Source organism: Vigna unguiculata, chromosome 5 (assembly GCF_004118075.2).
Source record: "Vigna unguiculata cultivar IT97K-499-35 chromosome 5, ASM411807v1, whole genome shotgun sequence".
NCBI lineage: Eukaryota > Viridiplantae > Streptophyta > Magnoliopsida > Fabales > Fabaceae > Vigna > Vigna unguiculata.
In genome coordinates, this window is record NC_040283.1 from 2,832,066 (window position 1) to 2,850,872 (window position 18,807).

Sequence of the window (18,807 nt, forward strand, 5' to 3'; positions counted from 1 at the left end):
AAAATTTAAAATAAAGAAACGGATTACACAATCCGTTTCAAAAAAAAAATTTCAGAAACGGATTACACAATCCGTTTCAAGAAAAAAAAAATTACAGAAACGGATTACACAATCTGTTTCAGAAAAAAAAAAAAGGAAACGGATTCCACATTCCGTTTCCTAAAAAAAAAATTATACGGGAAACGGATTCCATAATCCGTTTCCTTAAAAAAAATAAAAACACCTCTCTAACGCACACCACTCATCAATACAACCCACCTTTCCAGGTTTAACAAAAACCTACATATAAAAACCTACATATAAAATCAATTAAAATAAAAATATACACATGCATTAAAATAAAAATATACAATGTCTAATATTAAAAAAGCAGTATTACTTACCTGCAAAAATTGAGAAGCCGCGGGAAAGGATGAAAGATGGTTGCCCACGGTGGGGAGAAGAATTGTGTGTGGAGGAGAAAAGGAGAAAAGGATGGCGTGGGAAGAATGGTTTGTGGGAGAAGAGGGAGAATGAGTGCGCTGTAGTGGGGGAGAAGGGGAGAAGAATGAGTGCGCTGCTGTGGGGGAGAAGGGGAGAAGAATGAGTGCGCTGCAGTGGGGGAGAAGGGGAGAAGAATGCTTTGTGGGAGGCTAGGTCAAAGATTCCAAAAAGGTGGTGCAGTGCGTGCAGCGTGCAGAGAGAGGGAATCTGCTTTTTATTGGGGTGCGGTGGAGGGGTTTTGGGGGTGCAGTGTACTGAGGGCTGTGAGGGGTGCAGGTGTATTTGGGGGTGCAATGCGGTGAAATTTAGAAAAGACACAGTAAATTTTTTTTTAACCAGAAGCAACGTTGGAAATAAAGTAGGTTTTGGGGGTACAGGAGATTTCTTTGGAGGTGCAGGGAGAAGCCCCCATATCTTTTGTTAACACTTCATTGATAAATTTTTTGTATTTTACTGTTGTGCAGTGTAGTTTGTTTGTTTAATGCGATTAAACATTTTTATATTTATCATACAAATCTAGATTTTATTTTAATATTTTTTTATTCTATGATATGCTTAGTTATAGTAAATAATAAATCATTAGTTTGAAGAGTTTTGTTTTTTTGGTAATTGTCATACTTAAAGAAAACCTTGATTTAGTAAGAGATTCAATTTTGAGATTAAAAATTGTGAAAGATTTTCTAAATTTATTTTAATTTTCTTTTAATTTATGTAACATATCACGCTTATTAACACGTAGCTATTAAAAGTTAGCCAGCTCCACTCACTTTTAGCAAACCAAAACTTATGAGACTAACCTGCATTACCACTCCTACAAAAATGGATTTAAAGGTGAATCTAATCCATTAAAACTAACTTCAAAATAGTTTGAATTGGTGTGAAAATGAATTAGTTTTGATTACTTAGATGTACACAGGATGTTGTGCAATTTATATCTACAGCTAAAAGAAGTTAGGATTTAAAATCGGTGACCCAAAATAAATAAATAAAACGTGACATTTCAATAATTAGGGTATTAATATAACACATCATCAAGATCAGCACACTGATATGTATGAAAATGGTAAGCCATGAAAAAAAAAGGCCTTTTCAATTGCTTGTTCAATGAACCTGGTAAGCACAGTTTCATTATCAGTCAGGATGAATAATTAAAGGATTCTAACTAGAAAATTTAGGGTGAGTAAAAACTGTGCCTTATCACTGCATAGTTACTTAAGTGGCCCACCAAACTAGTAAAGAGACTACCGGTGTACTTGCATACCCGAACAGGGACAAAAAATTACAACATACGATTGGCTCTAACGAAGCATGAGAATGAGAAATTAAAACCTTTTAAATTCTTCTCAACAGCCAACTATTTCGCTCCAAAAACCATGCTGGGGGCTTCATTTCCACCCGGAAGAAGTAGTCCCAATCAAGACAATTAATATTTACACATCTTATGTCCAATTTACACTTTGTAGCTCATAAAGCCCAGAAAGGCTTTTGACCCCCATTTGCTCGGCTGCCATGAGGAAATGATTCCTCTTTAGAATCATCTACATCATCGTCATCCTCCTCTCCGTATTCCATTAGCTTGACCAAAGTATCTGAAATACGTAAACGATACATAAAAAACAGTCTAAAGATGGCTAATAAAACGAAGACATTGTAAAGTTAAAATTTCAGGATCAGACAACAAAAACCAGATATGCCATAAAAAAAATAAGAATGAAGCTTCAAAGCACTAATGACCCAAATAGAGTACAAGCACGCTTGATTCTAACCAGGAACTGCATCAGAATTTGTCTTAAACAAATTCTTGTTCTTGTCTTGTACTTTAACTTCAGATGGACCAGAAAATTTAGGTGGAGGTGGTGGTGGCATAGTTATTGGTAGAGGTGCTGGCATTCCGTTGGATGATGGCCGGACCAACTTCTTAGGGGCAGGCATAGTTGATATATTCCTCACAACAAGACCATCAAGTTGTTCATTAGGTTTGGGAGGTTGCAAACCCTGCAATCAAGATAGAGTGGGAGAAAACAAAAACCCAAATACAACTTTGGAATCAGGTACTTTACTAATCGTTCCAACACGCCAGACTTGAAAGTCAAATTAAGACACTGAACTGCAAACGAGAAAAACAAAAACAAAACACAAAAAGCAAGGTAAAAGACTACATGGTAGGATAAACAGGTAACGATTTGTTACTGGTGTACCGTACCATCCACAATTTATCTACTGCGACAAACAATAGCAGGAAGCCAGAAAGTACAAGAGCTAGCCAGATTATGTAAATGGTTAAGTAATATTAAGACAGGTATATAGTAATTTATTGCCATTCTCTGAATAAAAAAATGTTATAACTGTAAATCTGCAGCTCGATAAAAGGGTTGGAGTCCCTATACCAAATGTAGCATTGATGTCAAATATTCAGATAAAAATTATTTGCACAACGAATAACGGTGGTGTAAGATATTCTAAAAGTGTGCCGATAACTAAGGGAAAGAGCTTTTTTATTTTAATTTACTTCGCCCACAATTTTAATCTACTCTGATATATTCTTTCCTTATTATATCTCATTCCCTAGTTTTATATTTTCTACTATCCCAAATTGTCTTCTTCCCTTTAAAAGATTGCATCAATTTGGCACCGGTATGGTACACCCTTCCCTTCAAGAAATTGACAGTCCATGTATGCAGGACTAGAGGAGGGCATGGTCGCCAAAAAGCACGCCAAATCTTTTGCAGCAATTTTACCAATGAAGGAAAAAGTCACAATAACATCTTGGATTAGGAAGGACGTATGCTGTGAAGACACAAGCACGCTCCTACTCCTCCAAAATTGAAAACCCTGTCAAACATACAAACCAATGGCCCAACAGACAGGTCCAGAGTCAGGCTTTTAGCTTCATAGAAGGTCAGAGAAAATACCTGGAATATTAAGCATTACAGTCAGCACAAAAATACATGTTTAAATCGGAACAGATCTAAAGATGAACAGTATTTGAGAAAAAAGTCCTGCACTGATACTTTTATGATCTCTTTGCTACAGCAAGAAATAAATACCATAACATGGCTCTTTGTTCCTGATATGCATCCACATGCGACTTAATTTAGGTTTAATTACTTATTTAGTTCCTACAATTGCACAAAACGTCTTTTATGCTAAGTTTGGATGAGAATGAAGAAGGGGATTAGAGGACCTAGGAAAGAAAAACGAACTATGGTGGTTTGATTGAGTGAAGTAAAAGTGCAAAAATCCAAATTGAGTAATACGGAAACTTTCTGCATAAGAATTAGAAGTGGAAAAAAAAGTTAAGAGACAAAACATAATCAATTGTGTTACTGATTATAAAATGATTGTGTTTAAAAATAAAGACACTATGATGTCAACATAACCGATTATATGCTTATATTTTTTAACACAATACTTATATCTTGGCCATACAATTAACCATGTTGTCAATAACAGAAGGATTGTGTTTGAAAATATAGAGACACTTAATCGAATATGCTGTAAAAGGTAGAGGGACTGTGCTAAAAAATAAGAGCACATGATCAATTCTGCTGCCAACATAATCGATTACAGTTGTTTTTCAATAAAAAAAAAAAAAAAAAATATATATATATATATATATATATATATTCGTTCTCTTTCTCACCTATTTCTTTCCTACCAAATCATCCCTATTTCCACTCATTTCTCAATCTTTCTCTTCCTTTTCTTTTCCCTTCCACTACCTCTATTTCTTTCCTCTCTAACAAACAGAACATTAAACATCTCATTTTAGTAATACACAATTTCTTTTAATCTCTTATAGTTCTTACCTGTACATCATGTTAATCCTTTCTGTAAATAAAAGGGATTAAAAATAGTATGTAGAGGCCAAGGTGGAATTTATTTAAGTATTGGAACTAAAAGGTAAAATTTTTGTAAACTATTACAAAGACCACTAATTCATTAAACCTTTAATTTATTTTATTTTTTCTTTGCCAAATGGCAAAAGTTCATCTAAATGTGTAAACATGCAAAATGTATGCATCATGTACGCATAAGAACCCTATGTTGCAGGCAGAATGGGAATAGTTAAAGGGAAAATCTAGAAAATATTACTTCTATCCTGCAGCACTGGGGACTTATTTTATATCATATCGGCCAATTTGAAGCCATTAACCTCACGACAAACCTGTCTACATGTAAGTGACTGACCTCCCTTTCCAAAGCATTTGAAATTCAATATCATTTCAGTTATTGAATTAGAATCTTAAGCAGGCTTCCACTCATTATGGAAAAAAAAATACCATAAGGACAACCAACATCTAAGAAATTCAATGAGTAATGTAAAGATTTTTCAATAGCATGTGTGTACAGAATCTTTTATCAAAAGAACCAGCATTCTTGTATGAGATTATGTGAATCCTTCGAGAAAAATGTCAGGAGTTGGTAACCTAAGGGGCTTTGAAAGAAAATGGAATTCCAAGCTGGTGTTGTCTTGTTTACAAAATATGTAACTTTAGTGAACTGAGATTCTTAAAAGTTATTCTGCCCATTGAGAAGACAAAACCTTTTTTTCCTTGCTTCATGGTGCTCCTAGTTTCAACTCTGGTGATGGCAAGTAAATCTAGATCTGACGCTTAAGGTAGAAATAAATCTAAATTTCCATAAACAAAGCTCTTCATTCTTTTCCAAGCTTACCATAAACTACAATTAAATTAAGGGAATTGAAGAATTCCCTCAATGCATGCAATGAATGTATTTAAAGATTTTATTAATGACAATCCAATGACCTGATTGAGTTTTGCTGTGCCTTTAGAACCAACTGGTAATTCTTGAAACTTTCTTTTTTGGGGTGGCCGCTTCTCCTTTTGAAGATCGAAGCATGAGGTTGGCTTGGACTCTCCATTTGATGCTAATATTGTGGGATCAACTGTTGAAGCGAGAGGAGGTGAGTGTCTCAAAGCAAGGGCAACTTGTTGCAAAGGGGTAGCTTGAGGATATATTCCACCATATCCAATATAGCTAGTGCCACCTGATACTAAAGGGGGAGGAGTATAACCAATCACGTTTGCTTGATGCCCAGAGCTTAAATGTCCAGTAAGTTGTAATGTAGTTCCCAAAGTGAGGGCAGCGGTATCACTAATCACTCCAACCGAGGAAGCTGGAGGAACTGGTTTCAAGACCACTGCTGCTGACATAGAACTACTGGTTACGCTGGTAACTGCCTCTTGCTCAACTGCAGGGCTCTGAACTCCAGTCAACTTCTGTGGGGGTGGAACAGCACTGTAAACTTGTGGTGGTGAAATGACTGTAGGAATCTGCTTTGACAATGAAAGGCCATCATAAACCTGCTGAGGTGGTGGAACAGCACTATATACCTGCTGGGGAGGTGGAACAGCAGTGTATACCTGCTGTGGAGGTGGAACAGCACTATAAACCTTACATGATGAAACCCTATGACAGTTAAATCATAAGTTATTCCCTATAACTTATATAAAAACAACATGAAGTACCATATCATAGCACCAACAATAAATATAATCAAATAACACAAGTTAAAAGCATTGAAATGGTACAAGGCAGAGGAATTTTTCTCTACTAAGATTTACCAGATCTAGACCCCACCGAACACTGCCCTAAACTCAATCTCAGTTCCACAGAAACTAAAACCATATTTAACTTTGATGCAAACCAATCTAAATTTCATATTTGAACCATCCAGCAATTCAAAGTTATAATTGGCAAATTAGCCCTTAATAAATAACTGCACCTGAAACCCGAAAGTAAGCAATTGTAAACAAATAATAAATAATAAATTGTGACAACCGTATAATGATGTTAGTGGACTAGACAGCGCTGGAAGGGAAACATACATTCATGAAAATACTGTGTAAACCAATGAGCTGCTGTCATTGAAGTGAATGGAGAAGGCAGAAGCACTTAGTCATCAACATGATACTTAATTCTAGGGTAGCCCTCTTAGTAAGGACTAACAGAAAAACCTGGAGTGTTCATTTTCCACTCATCTCATCCTAATGAATGGCACATTTTTTTTATATTACTGAGAGCACCTAGTGGGACAAGGCTTTGTTGTTTTACAGATAGTGCCTTAAAGCATGGCATTTACGGAGGTGAGACATCAGTACCAGGTGCATAGCCAGGCACTTGAGTCCTCTGATTGATATCTGTATTGCATAGATTTAAATGAGAACACCCTTAAATAAAAAGGGTATTCATGTTTTTCCAGGATTGATGGATGGAGAGAAATTTACTATTTATAGTACAGCATCCCCTTTTCCTCAATGGTACTAAAGTAATATACCAAAAGTTCACTGAAAATAAACAAGTAATAAAAATAATCCAACGTGAAAAATGAGTTTTAAACTTGTCATGTTGAAAATCCATAAATTTGAATTATCAAAAGGTATGTGTCCTTTAACATGAACTATCCCATGTAAGAAATTGGGAATGTCTCGAAAAAATTATGTTTCTTCATGGCAAGAACTAAAATCTAAAGAGGACACAAATTTCAGAAATTTCCACTTGGGAGGAGAAAACATCTTGCCCACAGATCCCATACCCTATTACAGTACAAAACTAAATACCTTGAAGCACCACATTCAGTACAGATGGTATCCAAAAGATTTTCAGCCAAAAGCTTAGCATCTTCAAGGCTTTTTGCATTGTTGCTGGACAACAACAGATGCAGAGGCTGCTGTCCATCTGCAACCAGAAAAGTAATTAAATTAAAAATATATACAATGAATAAATCAACTATGCTGAAATACCATGCCCTTCAGAAGTCGAGATCACAGAAATGAGAAGGCACCTTCTGCATTCAGGCATTCATTGTTTCCTGAACCATGTCCTCTCAGTATAACTGTTGCTCCTGTTTCATTCATAATGTGATTTATATACTGGTCCTGCACGTTCAAATCCAAACCACCACCAACACCAAAACAATTTCTCCCAATCGTATGGAGATGTCAGAGAAAGCTTGAAACATTAGATTATCTCGACTTCATTGTACACGATTTAAAATTCAGAAAACATTAAAAGAATTATATCCAGCAAATGGAAATAAAAATAAAGCAATGGCATTGGATAAAAAAATAGACATGCTAACTATTTCTATAGGTCAAGGTTACTAGTTGACGTAGTTCCAGATCTGTTTTTGGTAAATATAATTATACATATTGATTGGTAAATACAAAATGTCCAGCCTATATATTTTATCCTGGTAATTAACTTTCTTACTAGTAGATATTTGGCAAGCATCCGTTGTTCTTCTGACTTCTGAGTGTGTACACAAACTTACATATCAGACAGACTCTCGGACAAGTTAAATATTCATTGGAAAAAGGTGCTTCTATAGTAATCAGACAAACCATTTTTCATCTTTTTGAACATTACTTTCAGCAACTAACAAGTATTACAGTGGCATATGTAACCATAGAGGGCAACAACAGTCCATCCACCCTTTTCTTGCCTAATCAACTCATGGAAAAACAATACTCCTAGTAATACCCAGTATTTTCACACCATCAAATCAGATGTTAAGAACAAAGACACGGGTACTCCTAGTGAGTGAAAGGCTAGAATAGTATGAAAACAAAAACATCAGATGAGTAAGTGGTCACATCAGATATCAAATGAGACCAAATAAACTTGTAGGCTTTAGAAAGCATCTAATATAGTTTCTTTAAGGATTATCCAGATAAGGTCATGCATGAACCCAGACCTTGAAGAGTGACTAGACAAGTCAATTGAGTAGGGAAGGGCTTACATTTGGTCCACGTATCCGAGCCACAATGTTCAATGAAGGATCAGCATCAAAACCCAAAAACACACAAGTAGTCAGCACCTGATTCAGTAAGACATTTCGGTTGTTAACACATCACGTCAGAACTATGTGCACATGCTAGTAATAAATGTATGTCTACCTTCGGTCCATTAGGTGAGGCAGAAGAAATTGACTGTGAATTTTGCCCTAGCTTGAGCATTTCTTCAATCATTGCAGCAGCACGATCAACGGCTAAAATCCTTTCCGCTGTCTCTTTTATCTGCAATACATTTGATGTCACCAAAAGCAAACCATCTTAGGTAATTCTCTACTGTGTAACCCTACCATTAGTGAACATCAAAACAAACAAAGTGCAGATACAAACAAGGCTGTGGTTCCTTTTTCAAGAATAAGAAAACATTTTAAGTTACAAATACATCAATTCCTTTCATATGACATTTCATTCATTGCTGTGATTATATATTATTTTTCTTTTCACTTCTATAATCTTTCCAATCCATAAAGTTATAAATGTTTGCTTTCATGTCAAAACAAAGAAATATAAAAAAAAAAAATCTGATAATCTAACTCGATCATCATGCTATATGAAATCAAGTAGCAGCTTTTACATGAGCTCCTGCAGATATGTGAAGATACAGCGGTTTCTCTCCATCAAGTGGTGCAGTAGGAGGCCGATACTTTCCCCTGTGGGAAAATTCCAGATATATGTTACATTAACAGCATATAATATAAAACACTAACAGGATTTTAGAAATTCCTTAAATGACCTACAAACCTAGTTATTACTATGGCACCAGTACACCTCTGGATCTGCAAGAAGAAGAAGATCAATCATTAAAGATTAATTAAGAGGTGTTTGGAGCTAAAAATGTAAAATTGATTATATATGTCACCTCCTCTTGTGTCTGGCGTTTTGTCAACTTGTAGCGAACAGAAGACTCTGCATCATTTATGACAATTTCCCGAGCAATTATTAATTCATCTTGGATCTTTTGCTACAGGAACATTCATCTCACAGTTAAGATAGATAAGAAACTTGAATACTATTTGAAATATAAAAAAGAAATTCATAATAAATAAATTAAAAATGAAAAAAGTGGGGAAAAGAGGCTTCAGAAGCATGCTGCAAAATATCTATGTAGATATGTTATTAATTAGACAGATTATACAGCATTCATCAAACACTTGAGCAATTGTTCTGAGGAATGTATAAGGAAAACAATGTATACAAAGAACACTGATGTCTCAAAACACGTACCATCACATTACACAAAATGAAATGATAAAAGTTAATATAAACACAGACACAGTATTGATTATATCAAAGTCAAAAAGTATAGTCATTATTTCACTCCATCTCAATCAAAACACATTATGAAAACCTATTATTGACTCTGAGTCAAATTTCAATATAATGTTTAAAGGCTAAAAAAATATAATGTGAAAATATACTTCATCTTAAATAGAACCAGCCTAAAAAGGTATAAAGAGATAGAGAAACAAAATTTATAAATCATGTCACTGACAAACTGAAAAATCAAATTTCCAGAATTTCTAAAGTTTCGATATCAAGATGTTATGATGGAGGAAGTTCCCAATACACTAAATCTAGAGAAGGTCACTCCAAGTGTAACCAAATAGAGTGTAACAGCAAAATTCAACAAGGGACGGATATTTGTTTCTGTATACTTGAACTTTTCATTATATACATGTATGCAGCAATATTACTTCTTATTGAGCCAAGGATTTGGTCTTTCAAATTGAAGAACTGGTGAAGCACAACTCATCCCCCTTATCATGTTTACCGCAGCTTCAAAGACCTCCCGATCATTCCCAAATTACAAATCCTAAGATGACATTTTATTTAACAACTAAAAACTCCCTTCTCCAAAAGCTAAAGAATTAAATGTTGAGGCAGCAACTTAATCAAGAAAGGGCACCAGCAAATATGATAAACATCATAAGAGATTAGAAATCTACACTCACTTGATTCATTTTTTGGGCGGCAACAGCAGCTGCAGCAGATTGTTGCTGAACCTGAGCAGAAGCTGCCAGAGGATTCGTCAAAAGGGCACCGGAGATCACCGGAACCATGCCAGGAAATGGAATCCCTCCAAGTGAAATAGCATTGCTCAAAGGGAGTGCTCCAGGGACTGCCATACCAACTGGCATCAACGAATCCGCTGGTTGATCCCACTTTCTTTTCTTTCTAAACAAAAACCGCAACACTCAAAAATGAAATCCCAAAAGACTTGCAACAAAATAAAATTTGTTTAGCATTTCCATCACATGTCGATGCGTCAACAACCCACTATTGGCTACCCGATATCACATCACACCATTTTCGGGTGTCGATGAGACTCTAATTCTAAAATTCCAAACACTAAGCTAAATAATCACAATTGTAATAACCAAATAAAACAAAGCAGAAAGACTAACAAAACGATAGAATCAACAGCGCACGAAATCCAAACGAATTTCACATAATTCGCAAAACACGGAAAATAAGGCATTGGAGTTAAAGAGGTTTTACCTCCGCCGCGTTTGCGAAGCATCGTTGGACACGGAGGTTTCGTTGGAAAAAGAAACCCTAACGCTGCTATCCTCTGTCATTGTTTAACCAATTCGAGATTGCGAAACAAGAAGACGACGACGAAGAAGTGCAATTTTGTCGCGTTTGTTTCTCTTTTCGCTTCTTCTTTGTTTCTGATACCAGGAAACGAAAGAAGACTCAGGCGGTATTGGGTAGGAACGAACGCAACTGGTCGGCGAAACGGGGTTTTGTGCCTCTCGCCTAACGTCGTACGGTTCCGTGACGCGGAATAGGATTAAACGACACGATGCAGAACTTAAACGACAACTAAAGGTATTAAAGGATGACGGGGTTTCACAAGACCAGAGATCGTCGCCTGTTTCGTACGTACTACTAGTAGAGTCGTGTGTAATATAATATTTATTTGCGATGGAATTTGATAGAAATAAACAATCGAAAATATTATTCAATAACAAAAACAATAAGAGGAAAGAGAAGTTTTTAAAACAATTCTTCATTATTAAATAAAAAAAGGTTTTTAATTAATGGTTAAAAATAAACTATTTATAAAATTATTAGTTTTTTAAATAATAATTAACAGAAAACTTAGAATAATGAAATATGGACACAAAAGAGAGTATATTTTTTATATATATTGTTATAAATGAACAAAATTAATCTAACTAAATTTAACTATGATTATCTTTATTATATTAAAGTAAAAAAAAACTAAACTATTTATAATAAAAATTAAATATTAAAGTAAAAAAATAATAAAAATTAAACATTATTGTTTTATCATTTATTTTTAAAAAACTGAATTTCTATCGGTTAACTGCTCACTAATATTATGTATTTTGTTTTCTCATTTTTTTTCAATGACCTTTTATCCTAAACACTGCGCACACTCTATTTCTTAATTCGGTCACCATCATTGAGACAATGATTGTAAGTTTTTCTTCCACATCACTACTATATAAAGTCATGTTGTCTTGCTCTCGTCGTCCCACCTTACCACCTTAATTGCGATTCTAACACCTCACACCCCACCCAACTAGTATGTATTTTTTGAACCTTAACCCCAACTAACATTTTATTCTTCTCTTATATGTCTTTTGCATTCTTCTCATTTTTTTGTACTCAATGCTTCATTACTCCCATTTCACTTTTTTTTTCATCGTCTTATAATAGTTTTCTTAAATATTTAGGCTTTTACCAATTTCAAAACTCTATGTTCTTCACTTTGACAAAATAGTTATTTGTGTGAAAGGTGAATACATATCAATTTAAGCTTGTCCTTTGAATGTTTTTTTTATTGAAAGTATACAATTTGTTTATGTTATTGTTTATGGACTTGTTATATTTAATTTGGAAAAAAAAATTATGTTTCATTTGTTTAAGAGGGACTTCACGATTATGGTGTTATTGCTGAAAAAACTTTTGGGTGTGACATTTTTTACATACATTACAAAGCGCCTGTCCTTTTGCTCTATAATAATTAAGTATGAAAGTGTAAAATTTTCCTTTAAATTTTCTCCTTTTGTTTTGAAGGTGTTTTAAAATTCAACACTACTAAAGAGTAATCTAGTTTCGGTCAGTTCGGTTCAGTTTGGGTCAGTTCAGTTCAGTTCAGTTCGGTTCGGTTCGATTCGGTCCGGTGCGGTTCAACGCGATTCGGTTCGGTTTAGTGCGGTTCGTTTCAGTTTGGTTCGGTTCGGTTCAGTGCGATTCGGTTTGCTTCAGTTTAGTGCAGTTCGATTTGGTTTAGTGTGCTTCGGTTCAGTTCATTGCAGTTCGGTTTGGTTCAGTGCGGTTCAGTCTGGTCTAGTTCGATTCGATCTGATTTGGTTCAGTGCAATTCGGTTCGATTTAGTGTGGTTCAGTTCGGTTCGGTTCAGTTAAACGCGATTCAGATCAGTTTAGTGCGGTTCGGTTCAGTGTTGTTCGGTCTGGTCCGGTTCGATTCAGTTCAATTTGATCTGGTTCGGTTTAGTTCACTTCAGTTCAACAAAGAATATATAATGAATTTTTAAAATAGTTGTTAAATGTAAAATTAGAAAAATAAAATATGTACACAAGAGAAATTTTTAAAACAACGGTTGAAGACGAAAAAGGTTTCTAGACTAATGGTTAAAAATAAACTATTTATAAAATTATTAGTTTTTAAAATAATAATTAAAGGTAAAATTGAAATAATGAAATATGGACACAAAAGAGAGTATTCTCTTTATATATTGTTATAAATGAACAAAATTAATCTAACTAAATTTAACTATGATTATGTGTATTATATTAAAGTAACAAAAAAAAACTAAACTATTTATAATAAAAATTAAATATTAAAGTAAAAAAATAATAAAAATTAAACATTATTGTTTTATCATTTATTTTTAAAAAATTGAACTTCTATTGGTTAACTGCTCACTAATATTATGTATTTTATCTTCTCATTTTTCTTCAATAGCCTTTTATCCTAAACACCACACACACTCTATTTTTTTAATTCAGTCACCATCATTGAGACAATGATCATGAGCTTCTCTTCCCCCTCACTACTATATAAGGCCATGTCGTTTTGCTCTCGTCGTCCCACCTTACCACCTTCATTGCAATTATAACATCTAAACCCACCAAACTGGTATGTCTTTTTTCGAACATTAACCCTAAGTAACATTTTGTCATTCTCCTATATGTCTTTTGCATTCTTCTCATTTTTTTATACTCAATGCTTAACTACTTTCATTTCACAATTTTTTTCATCTTCTTATAATAATTTTCTTAAATATTTAGGTTTTTACCAATTTTGAAACTTTATGTTCTCCACTTTGACACAATAGTTATTTCTGTGAAAGGTGAATACAAACCAATTTAAGCTTGTCCTTTGAATGTTTTGTTTGTATTGAAAGTATATTGTTTGTTTATGTTATTGTTTATACACTTGCTATATTTAATTTCGGGAAAACATTATGTTTCAATTGTTTAAGAGAAACTTCACCATTATGGTAAAAAACTTTTGGGTGTGACATTTTTTACGCATATTACAAAGCAACTCTCCTTTTGCTCTATATTAATTAAATATGAAAGTGTAAAAATTTCCTTTAAATTTTTTCCTCTTTTTTTTAAGGTGTTCTAAAATTCAGCACAACTAAAAAGTATTTAAGTTCGGTTCAGTTTAGTTCGGTTAGGTTCAGTTTAGTTTGATTCGGTTCGGTTCGATTCGGTCCGATTCAGTTCGGTTTGATTCGGTTCGGTTTGATTCGGTTCGGTTTGGTTCGGTCTGGTCCGGTTCTGTTCAATGTGGCTCGGTTCGGTTCAGTTCAGAGCGGTTCGGTTTGGTTCAGTTTAGTGTGGTTCGATTCGGTTTAGTACAGTTCGGTTCGGTTCATTGTGGTTTGTTTAGGTTTGGTCCGGTTCGGTTCAGTGCGGTTTGGTTGGGTCTGGTCCGGTTCGACTCAAATCAATTTGATCTGGTTCGGTTCAGTTCAGTTCAGTTCAATAAAGAATATATAATGAGTTTTTAAAATAGTTGTTAAATGTAAAATTAGAAAAATAAAATATGTACATAAGAGAAGTTTTTAAAACAACGATTGAAGACAGGAAATGTTTTCAGACTAATGGTTAAAAAAAAACTATTTATAAAATTATGAGTTTTTAAAATAGTAGTTAACCGTAAAATTGGAATAATGAAATATGAATACAAAAGAGAGTATCTCTTTATATATTGTTATAAATAAACAAAATTAATCTAAATAAATTTAACTATGATTATTTGTATTATATTAAAGTAACAAAAATAAAACTAAACTATTTATAATAAAAATTAAATATTAAAGGAAAAAAATAATAAAAATTAAACAATATTGTTTTATTGTTTATTTTTAAAAAACTGAACTTCTGTCGGTTAACTGCTCACTAATATTATGTATTTTATCTTCGCATTTTTCTTCATTGAGACAATGATCTTGAGCTTCTCTTTCCCCTCACTATTATATAAGGCCATGCTGCCTTGCTCTCGTCGTCCGACCTTACCACCTTCATTGCAATTCTAACACCTAAACCCACCTAACTGGCATGTCTTTTTTTGAACCTTAAATCTAAGTAACATTTTATCATTCTCTTATATGTCTTTTGCATTCTTCCCATTTTTTTATACTCAATGCTTAACTACTTCCATTTCACAATTTTTTTCATCGTCTTATAATATTTTTCTTAAATATTTAGGCTTTTACCAATTTCGAAACTCTATGTTCTCTACTTTGACAAAATAGTTATTTGTGTGAAAAATGAAAACAAACCAATATAAGTTTGTCCTTTTAATGTTTTTCTATTGAAAGTATATTGTTTGTTTATGTTATTGTTTATACACTTACTCTATTTAATTTGAAGAAAACATTATTTTTCAATTGTTTAAGAGAGACTTCATCATTATGGTAAAAACTTTTGGGTGTGACATTTTTTACGCACATTACAAAGCGTCTCCCTTTTGCTCTCTATATTAATTAATTATGAAAGTGTAAAATCTGCCTTTAAATTTTCTCCTCTTTTGTTTGAAGGTGTTTTAATGGTTCGGTTCGGTTCATTTCGGTTCAATTTGGTTCAGTTCGGTTCGGTTTGATTCAGTTCGGTTCAATGTGGTTTGGTTCTGTTCAGTTTAGTGTGGTTCGGTTCGGTTCGGTCTGGTCCGGTTCGGTTCAATGCGGCTCAGTTCGGTTCATTTTAGTTTGGTTCAGTGCGGTTCGGTTTGGTTCGGTTTAACACGATTCGATTCAGTTCATTGCGGTTCGGTTCGGTTCATTGCAGTTCGGTTAGGTCCGGTTCGGTTCGATTCGACCTGGTTTGGTTCGACTCAAATCAATTTGATCCGATTCAGTTCAGTTCAGTTCAATCAAGAATATATAATGAATTTTTAAAATAGTTGTTAAATGTAAAATTAGAAAAATAAAATATGTACATAAGAGAAATTTTTAAAACAACGGTTGAAGACAAAAAAGATTTTCAGACTAATGGTTAAAAGTAAACTATTTATAAATTTATTAGTTTTTAAAATATAATTAACGGTAAAATTAGAATAATGAAATATGGACACAAAAGAGAGTATCATTTTTATATATTGTTATAAATGAACAAAATTAATCTAACTAAATTTAACTATGATTATCTGTATTATATTAAAGTAACAAAAAAAAAACTAAACTATTTATAAAAATAAATAAATATTAAAGTCAAAAAAATAATAAAAGTTTATCGTTTATTTTTAAAAAATTGAACTTCTATCGGTTAACTGCTCACTAATATTATGTATTTTATCTTCTTATTTTTCTTTAGTGACCTTTTATCTTAAACACTGCGGACACTCTATTTTTTAATTCAGTCACCATCACTGAGACAATGATCGTGAGCTTCTCTTTCCCCTCACTACCATATAAGGCCGCCACCTTACCACATTCATTGTAATTTTAACACCTCAACCCACCCCAAAAGTATGTCTTTTTTTTTTAACCTTAATCCTAAATAACATTTTATCGTTCTTTTATATATCTTTTGCATTCTTCTCATTTTTTTATACTCAATGCTTAACTATTCCCATTTCATATTTTTTTTTCATCATCTTATAATATTTTTCTTAAATATTTAAGTTTTTATCAATTTCAAAACTCTATATTCTCCTGTCTGATAAAATAGTTATTTATGTGAAAGATAAATATAAATTAATTTAAACTTGCCTTTTGGATGTTTTTTTATTAAAATTATAAAGTTTGTTTATGTTATTATTTATAATCTTGTCATAAAGTAAACGTGCTTTGGATACGAAGTTAAAAAACAGAAAATGTTTGTAATGCAGCACCATAAGCCTACTGTGATTTGTTTTTCAACTAGTTCAAATACAAATAGATACAAACTGCTCTCCACGAAAATAAAACACTACATGTTACTAAATGCACTACGTGAATGACTAAATGTTACAAAATAGAAACCATTAACAAATATAAAAGAAAATAGCTAGAACAAATTTGCACACATTTGTATTATAATTAGTTATTGATTTTATAGTGTTGGATGAGGTGAAATGAAAAATTCTCATAAGAAAGTTAATGTGAAAAATAGAGATATCCACTTCAAAATAAAATTATAATTGATATTAAAAAGGAATATAATAAATTTTACAAAATCAAGTCGTCAAAAAGTATAATTTATTATAATGTGAGACATAATCATTTATGTAATGCTCAATTGTTTTCTTAAAATGAGTTATACTATCTTTACTTATTTATTTTTTCTTCTAAAAAACAACATATATAATGATATTTGAAAATTATACCTATATTTTAATATTATTATATTTTTTTAAACTATCAATTAGAATTTTCACAAGAACTGTTTTGATTTGTTGCTAACATATTTACTGTCCAATCTGAATAAGTGCAGATTTAGAGGAATTTTTTAATTAAAATATATTTGCTATTTGCTTCAAAATAAATGATACTTTTTTTTTCCATTTTTTTTTTCTATATGAATTCTAAATTTTGTTCGAGACAAATTGATCAAGTCAAATTACAGGTCACTAATTGTTCATCGACTTCAAAAGTTTTATTTTAATTTTTTAATATGATTGTGTTTTAGTTTTTATAATAAGGAAAGTGAAATCAGTGTAACTGTCATAAATTTAGGCTTATTAGTGTTTTAAAATATATCATAACATATCTAATAACTTAACAAATACTAATCCGGAAATTAAAGTTTGTTTATTAAAATATGTAAAATATTATTTATTTCATAATTTTTTTATTTTTTTAATACATAACATAGCTAATCCGCAAACTTTGCTCTAATCTTAAAATGTAAGGGAAGCAAAAATCCCATTGGTTACTTTTTGTGGCACGGATCGCGATCCTAGTGCCCTTACTTTAAAACACTCGCAACCGTTGATTTCCCTCTTCATCAACGGCTATGCGATTGCCTTCTCCTTCTCAAATTTCAGAAGAGGCTTTCAGAATTTCCCGCCATTCTCTTTTTCCTCTCCCTGTGTATATATATTCTCTCAAATCTCATATTCATTCACCCACTGCAATTTCTTTCATCAAGAGGTTTAAACTCCCAATTCTCTACGTTTTATTGGTTTAGGGTTTCTTCGACATGGCACGTACGAAGCAGACCGCTCGCAAGTCCACTGGTGGCAAGGCGCCACGTAAGCAGCTGGCTACGAAGGCTGCCCGTAAGTCTGCTCCGGCGACCGGCGGTGTGAAGAAGCCTCACAGGTTCCGTCCAGGGACGGTGGCGCTGAGGGAAATTAGAAAGTACCAGAAGAGCACAGAGCTTCTCATCCGAAAGCTTCCGTTTCAGAGACTTGTGAGGGAAATTGCACAGGACTTCAAGACTGACTTGAGGTTTCAGAGTAGCGCTGTTTCTGCGCTTCAAGAAGCCGCTGAAGCCTATCTTGTGGGATTGTTCGAGGACACCAACCTCTGCGCCATTCACGCCAAGAGGGTTACCATAATGCCCAAAGATATTCAACTCGCTCGTAGAATTAGAGGCGAGAGGGCTTAAAGACGCTGTTGAAATGCTTAGTGAGTAGAGTTAGGGTTCTGTCTTTGATTGTTATGGCTAGGGTTTGACCTTTGTCTTGGTTGTAAGAATGGTGTAATTGTTGTTCCTGTGGAGAATGAAATGTGAATCTAATTTCTTTTGAATGATAAAAATGTTTACCCTTTCTTGATATCTGCTCGTGTTCTTTATTTTCAGTTGGGCATGATCTTGAATCCAAATGCTGTTTTTGAAATCAAATGTGTAATTTAAGATTTTACATGTGTTTAGACATTGGAGTGTGAATTGTCCGAAGATAGTGAAATATTGGTCAATTGCGATTGAAGTTAATCTGGTATGTTTCTGGATTTGTTGTGACTAGCACTGTTTTCTTACTCAGTCTACTGTTTTAACTCTAGTTGCAGTGGTTTGTGTAAGAGAAATGTGTGTTTTCTGTCAGAGCATTGATGAAGATTGGAAGGGATAA

General features: G+C 33.4%; 2 protein-coding genes across 6 annotated transcripts; one reads left to right on the forward strand and one right to left on the reverse strand.

Moving 5' to 3' along the window:
* Window positions 1-1,536: 1,536 nt before the first annotated feature.
* On the reverse strand, window positions 1,537-11,196 carry LOC114185121 (protein RIK). 5 transcript variants are annotated; one of them, XM_028072650.1, is made up of 13 exons: window positions 10,800-11,193; window positions 10,253-10,475; window positions 9,160-9,261; window positions 9,042-9,076; window positions 8,875-8,950; window positions 8,406-8,525; window positions 8,249-8,326; window positions 7,292-7,385; window positions 7,068-7,185; window positions 5,871-5,916; window positions 5,253-5,780; window positions 2,250-2,478; window positions 1,537-2,072 (listed from the first exon to the last, which is right to left on the reverse strand). In XM_028072650.1, exons 1-13 carry the CDS (start codon window positions 10,877-10,879, stop codon window positions 1,948-1,950), a joined length of 1,854 nt encoding a protein of 617 aa, XP_027928451.1. In that variant the 5' UTR covers window positions 10,880-11,193; the 3' UTR covers window positions 1,537-1,947. The 5 variants fall into 5 exon arrangements, with proteins under 5 accessions (XP_027928451.1, XP_027928452.1, XP_027928450.1 ...); XM_028072651.1 differs by having other exon boundaries at window positions 5,253-5,916; window positions 10,253-10,471; XM_028072649.1 differs by having other exon boundaries at window positions 5,253-5,916.
* Window positions 11,197-17,843: 6,647 nt separating this feature from the next.
* On the forward strand, window positions 17,844-18,515 carry LOC114183063 (histone H3.2). Its single transcript, XM_028069915.1, has one exon. The coding sequence runs from the start codon at window positions 17,934-17,936 to the stop codon at window positions 18,342-18,344; it is 411 nt and encodes a 136-aa protein (XP_027925716.1). The 5' UTR covers window positions 17,844-17,933; the 3' UTR covers window positions 18,345-18,515.
* Window positions 18,516-18,807: the final 292 nt, after the last annotated feature.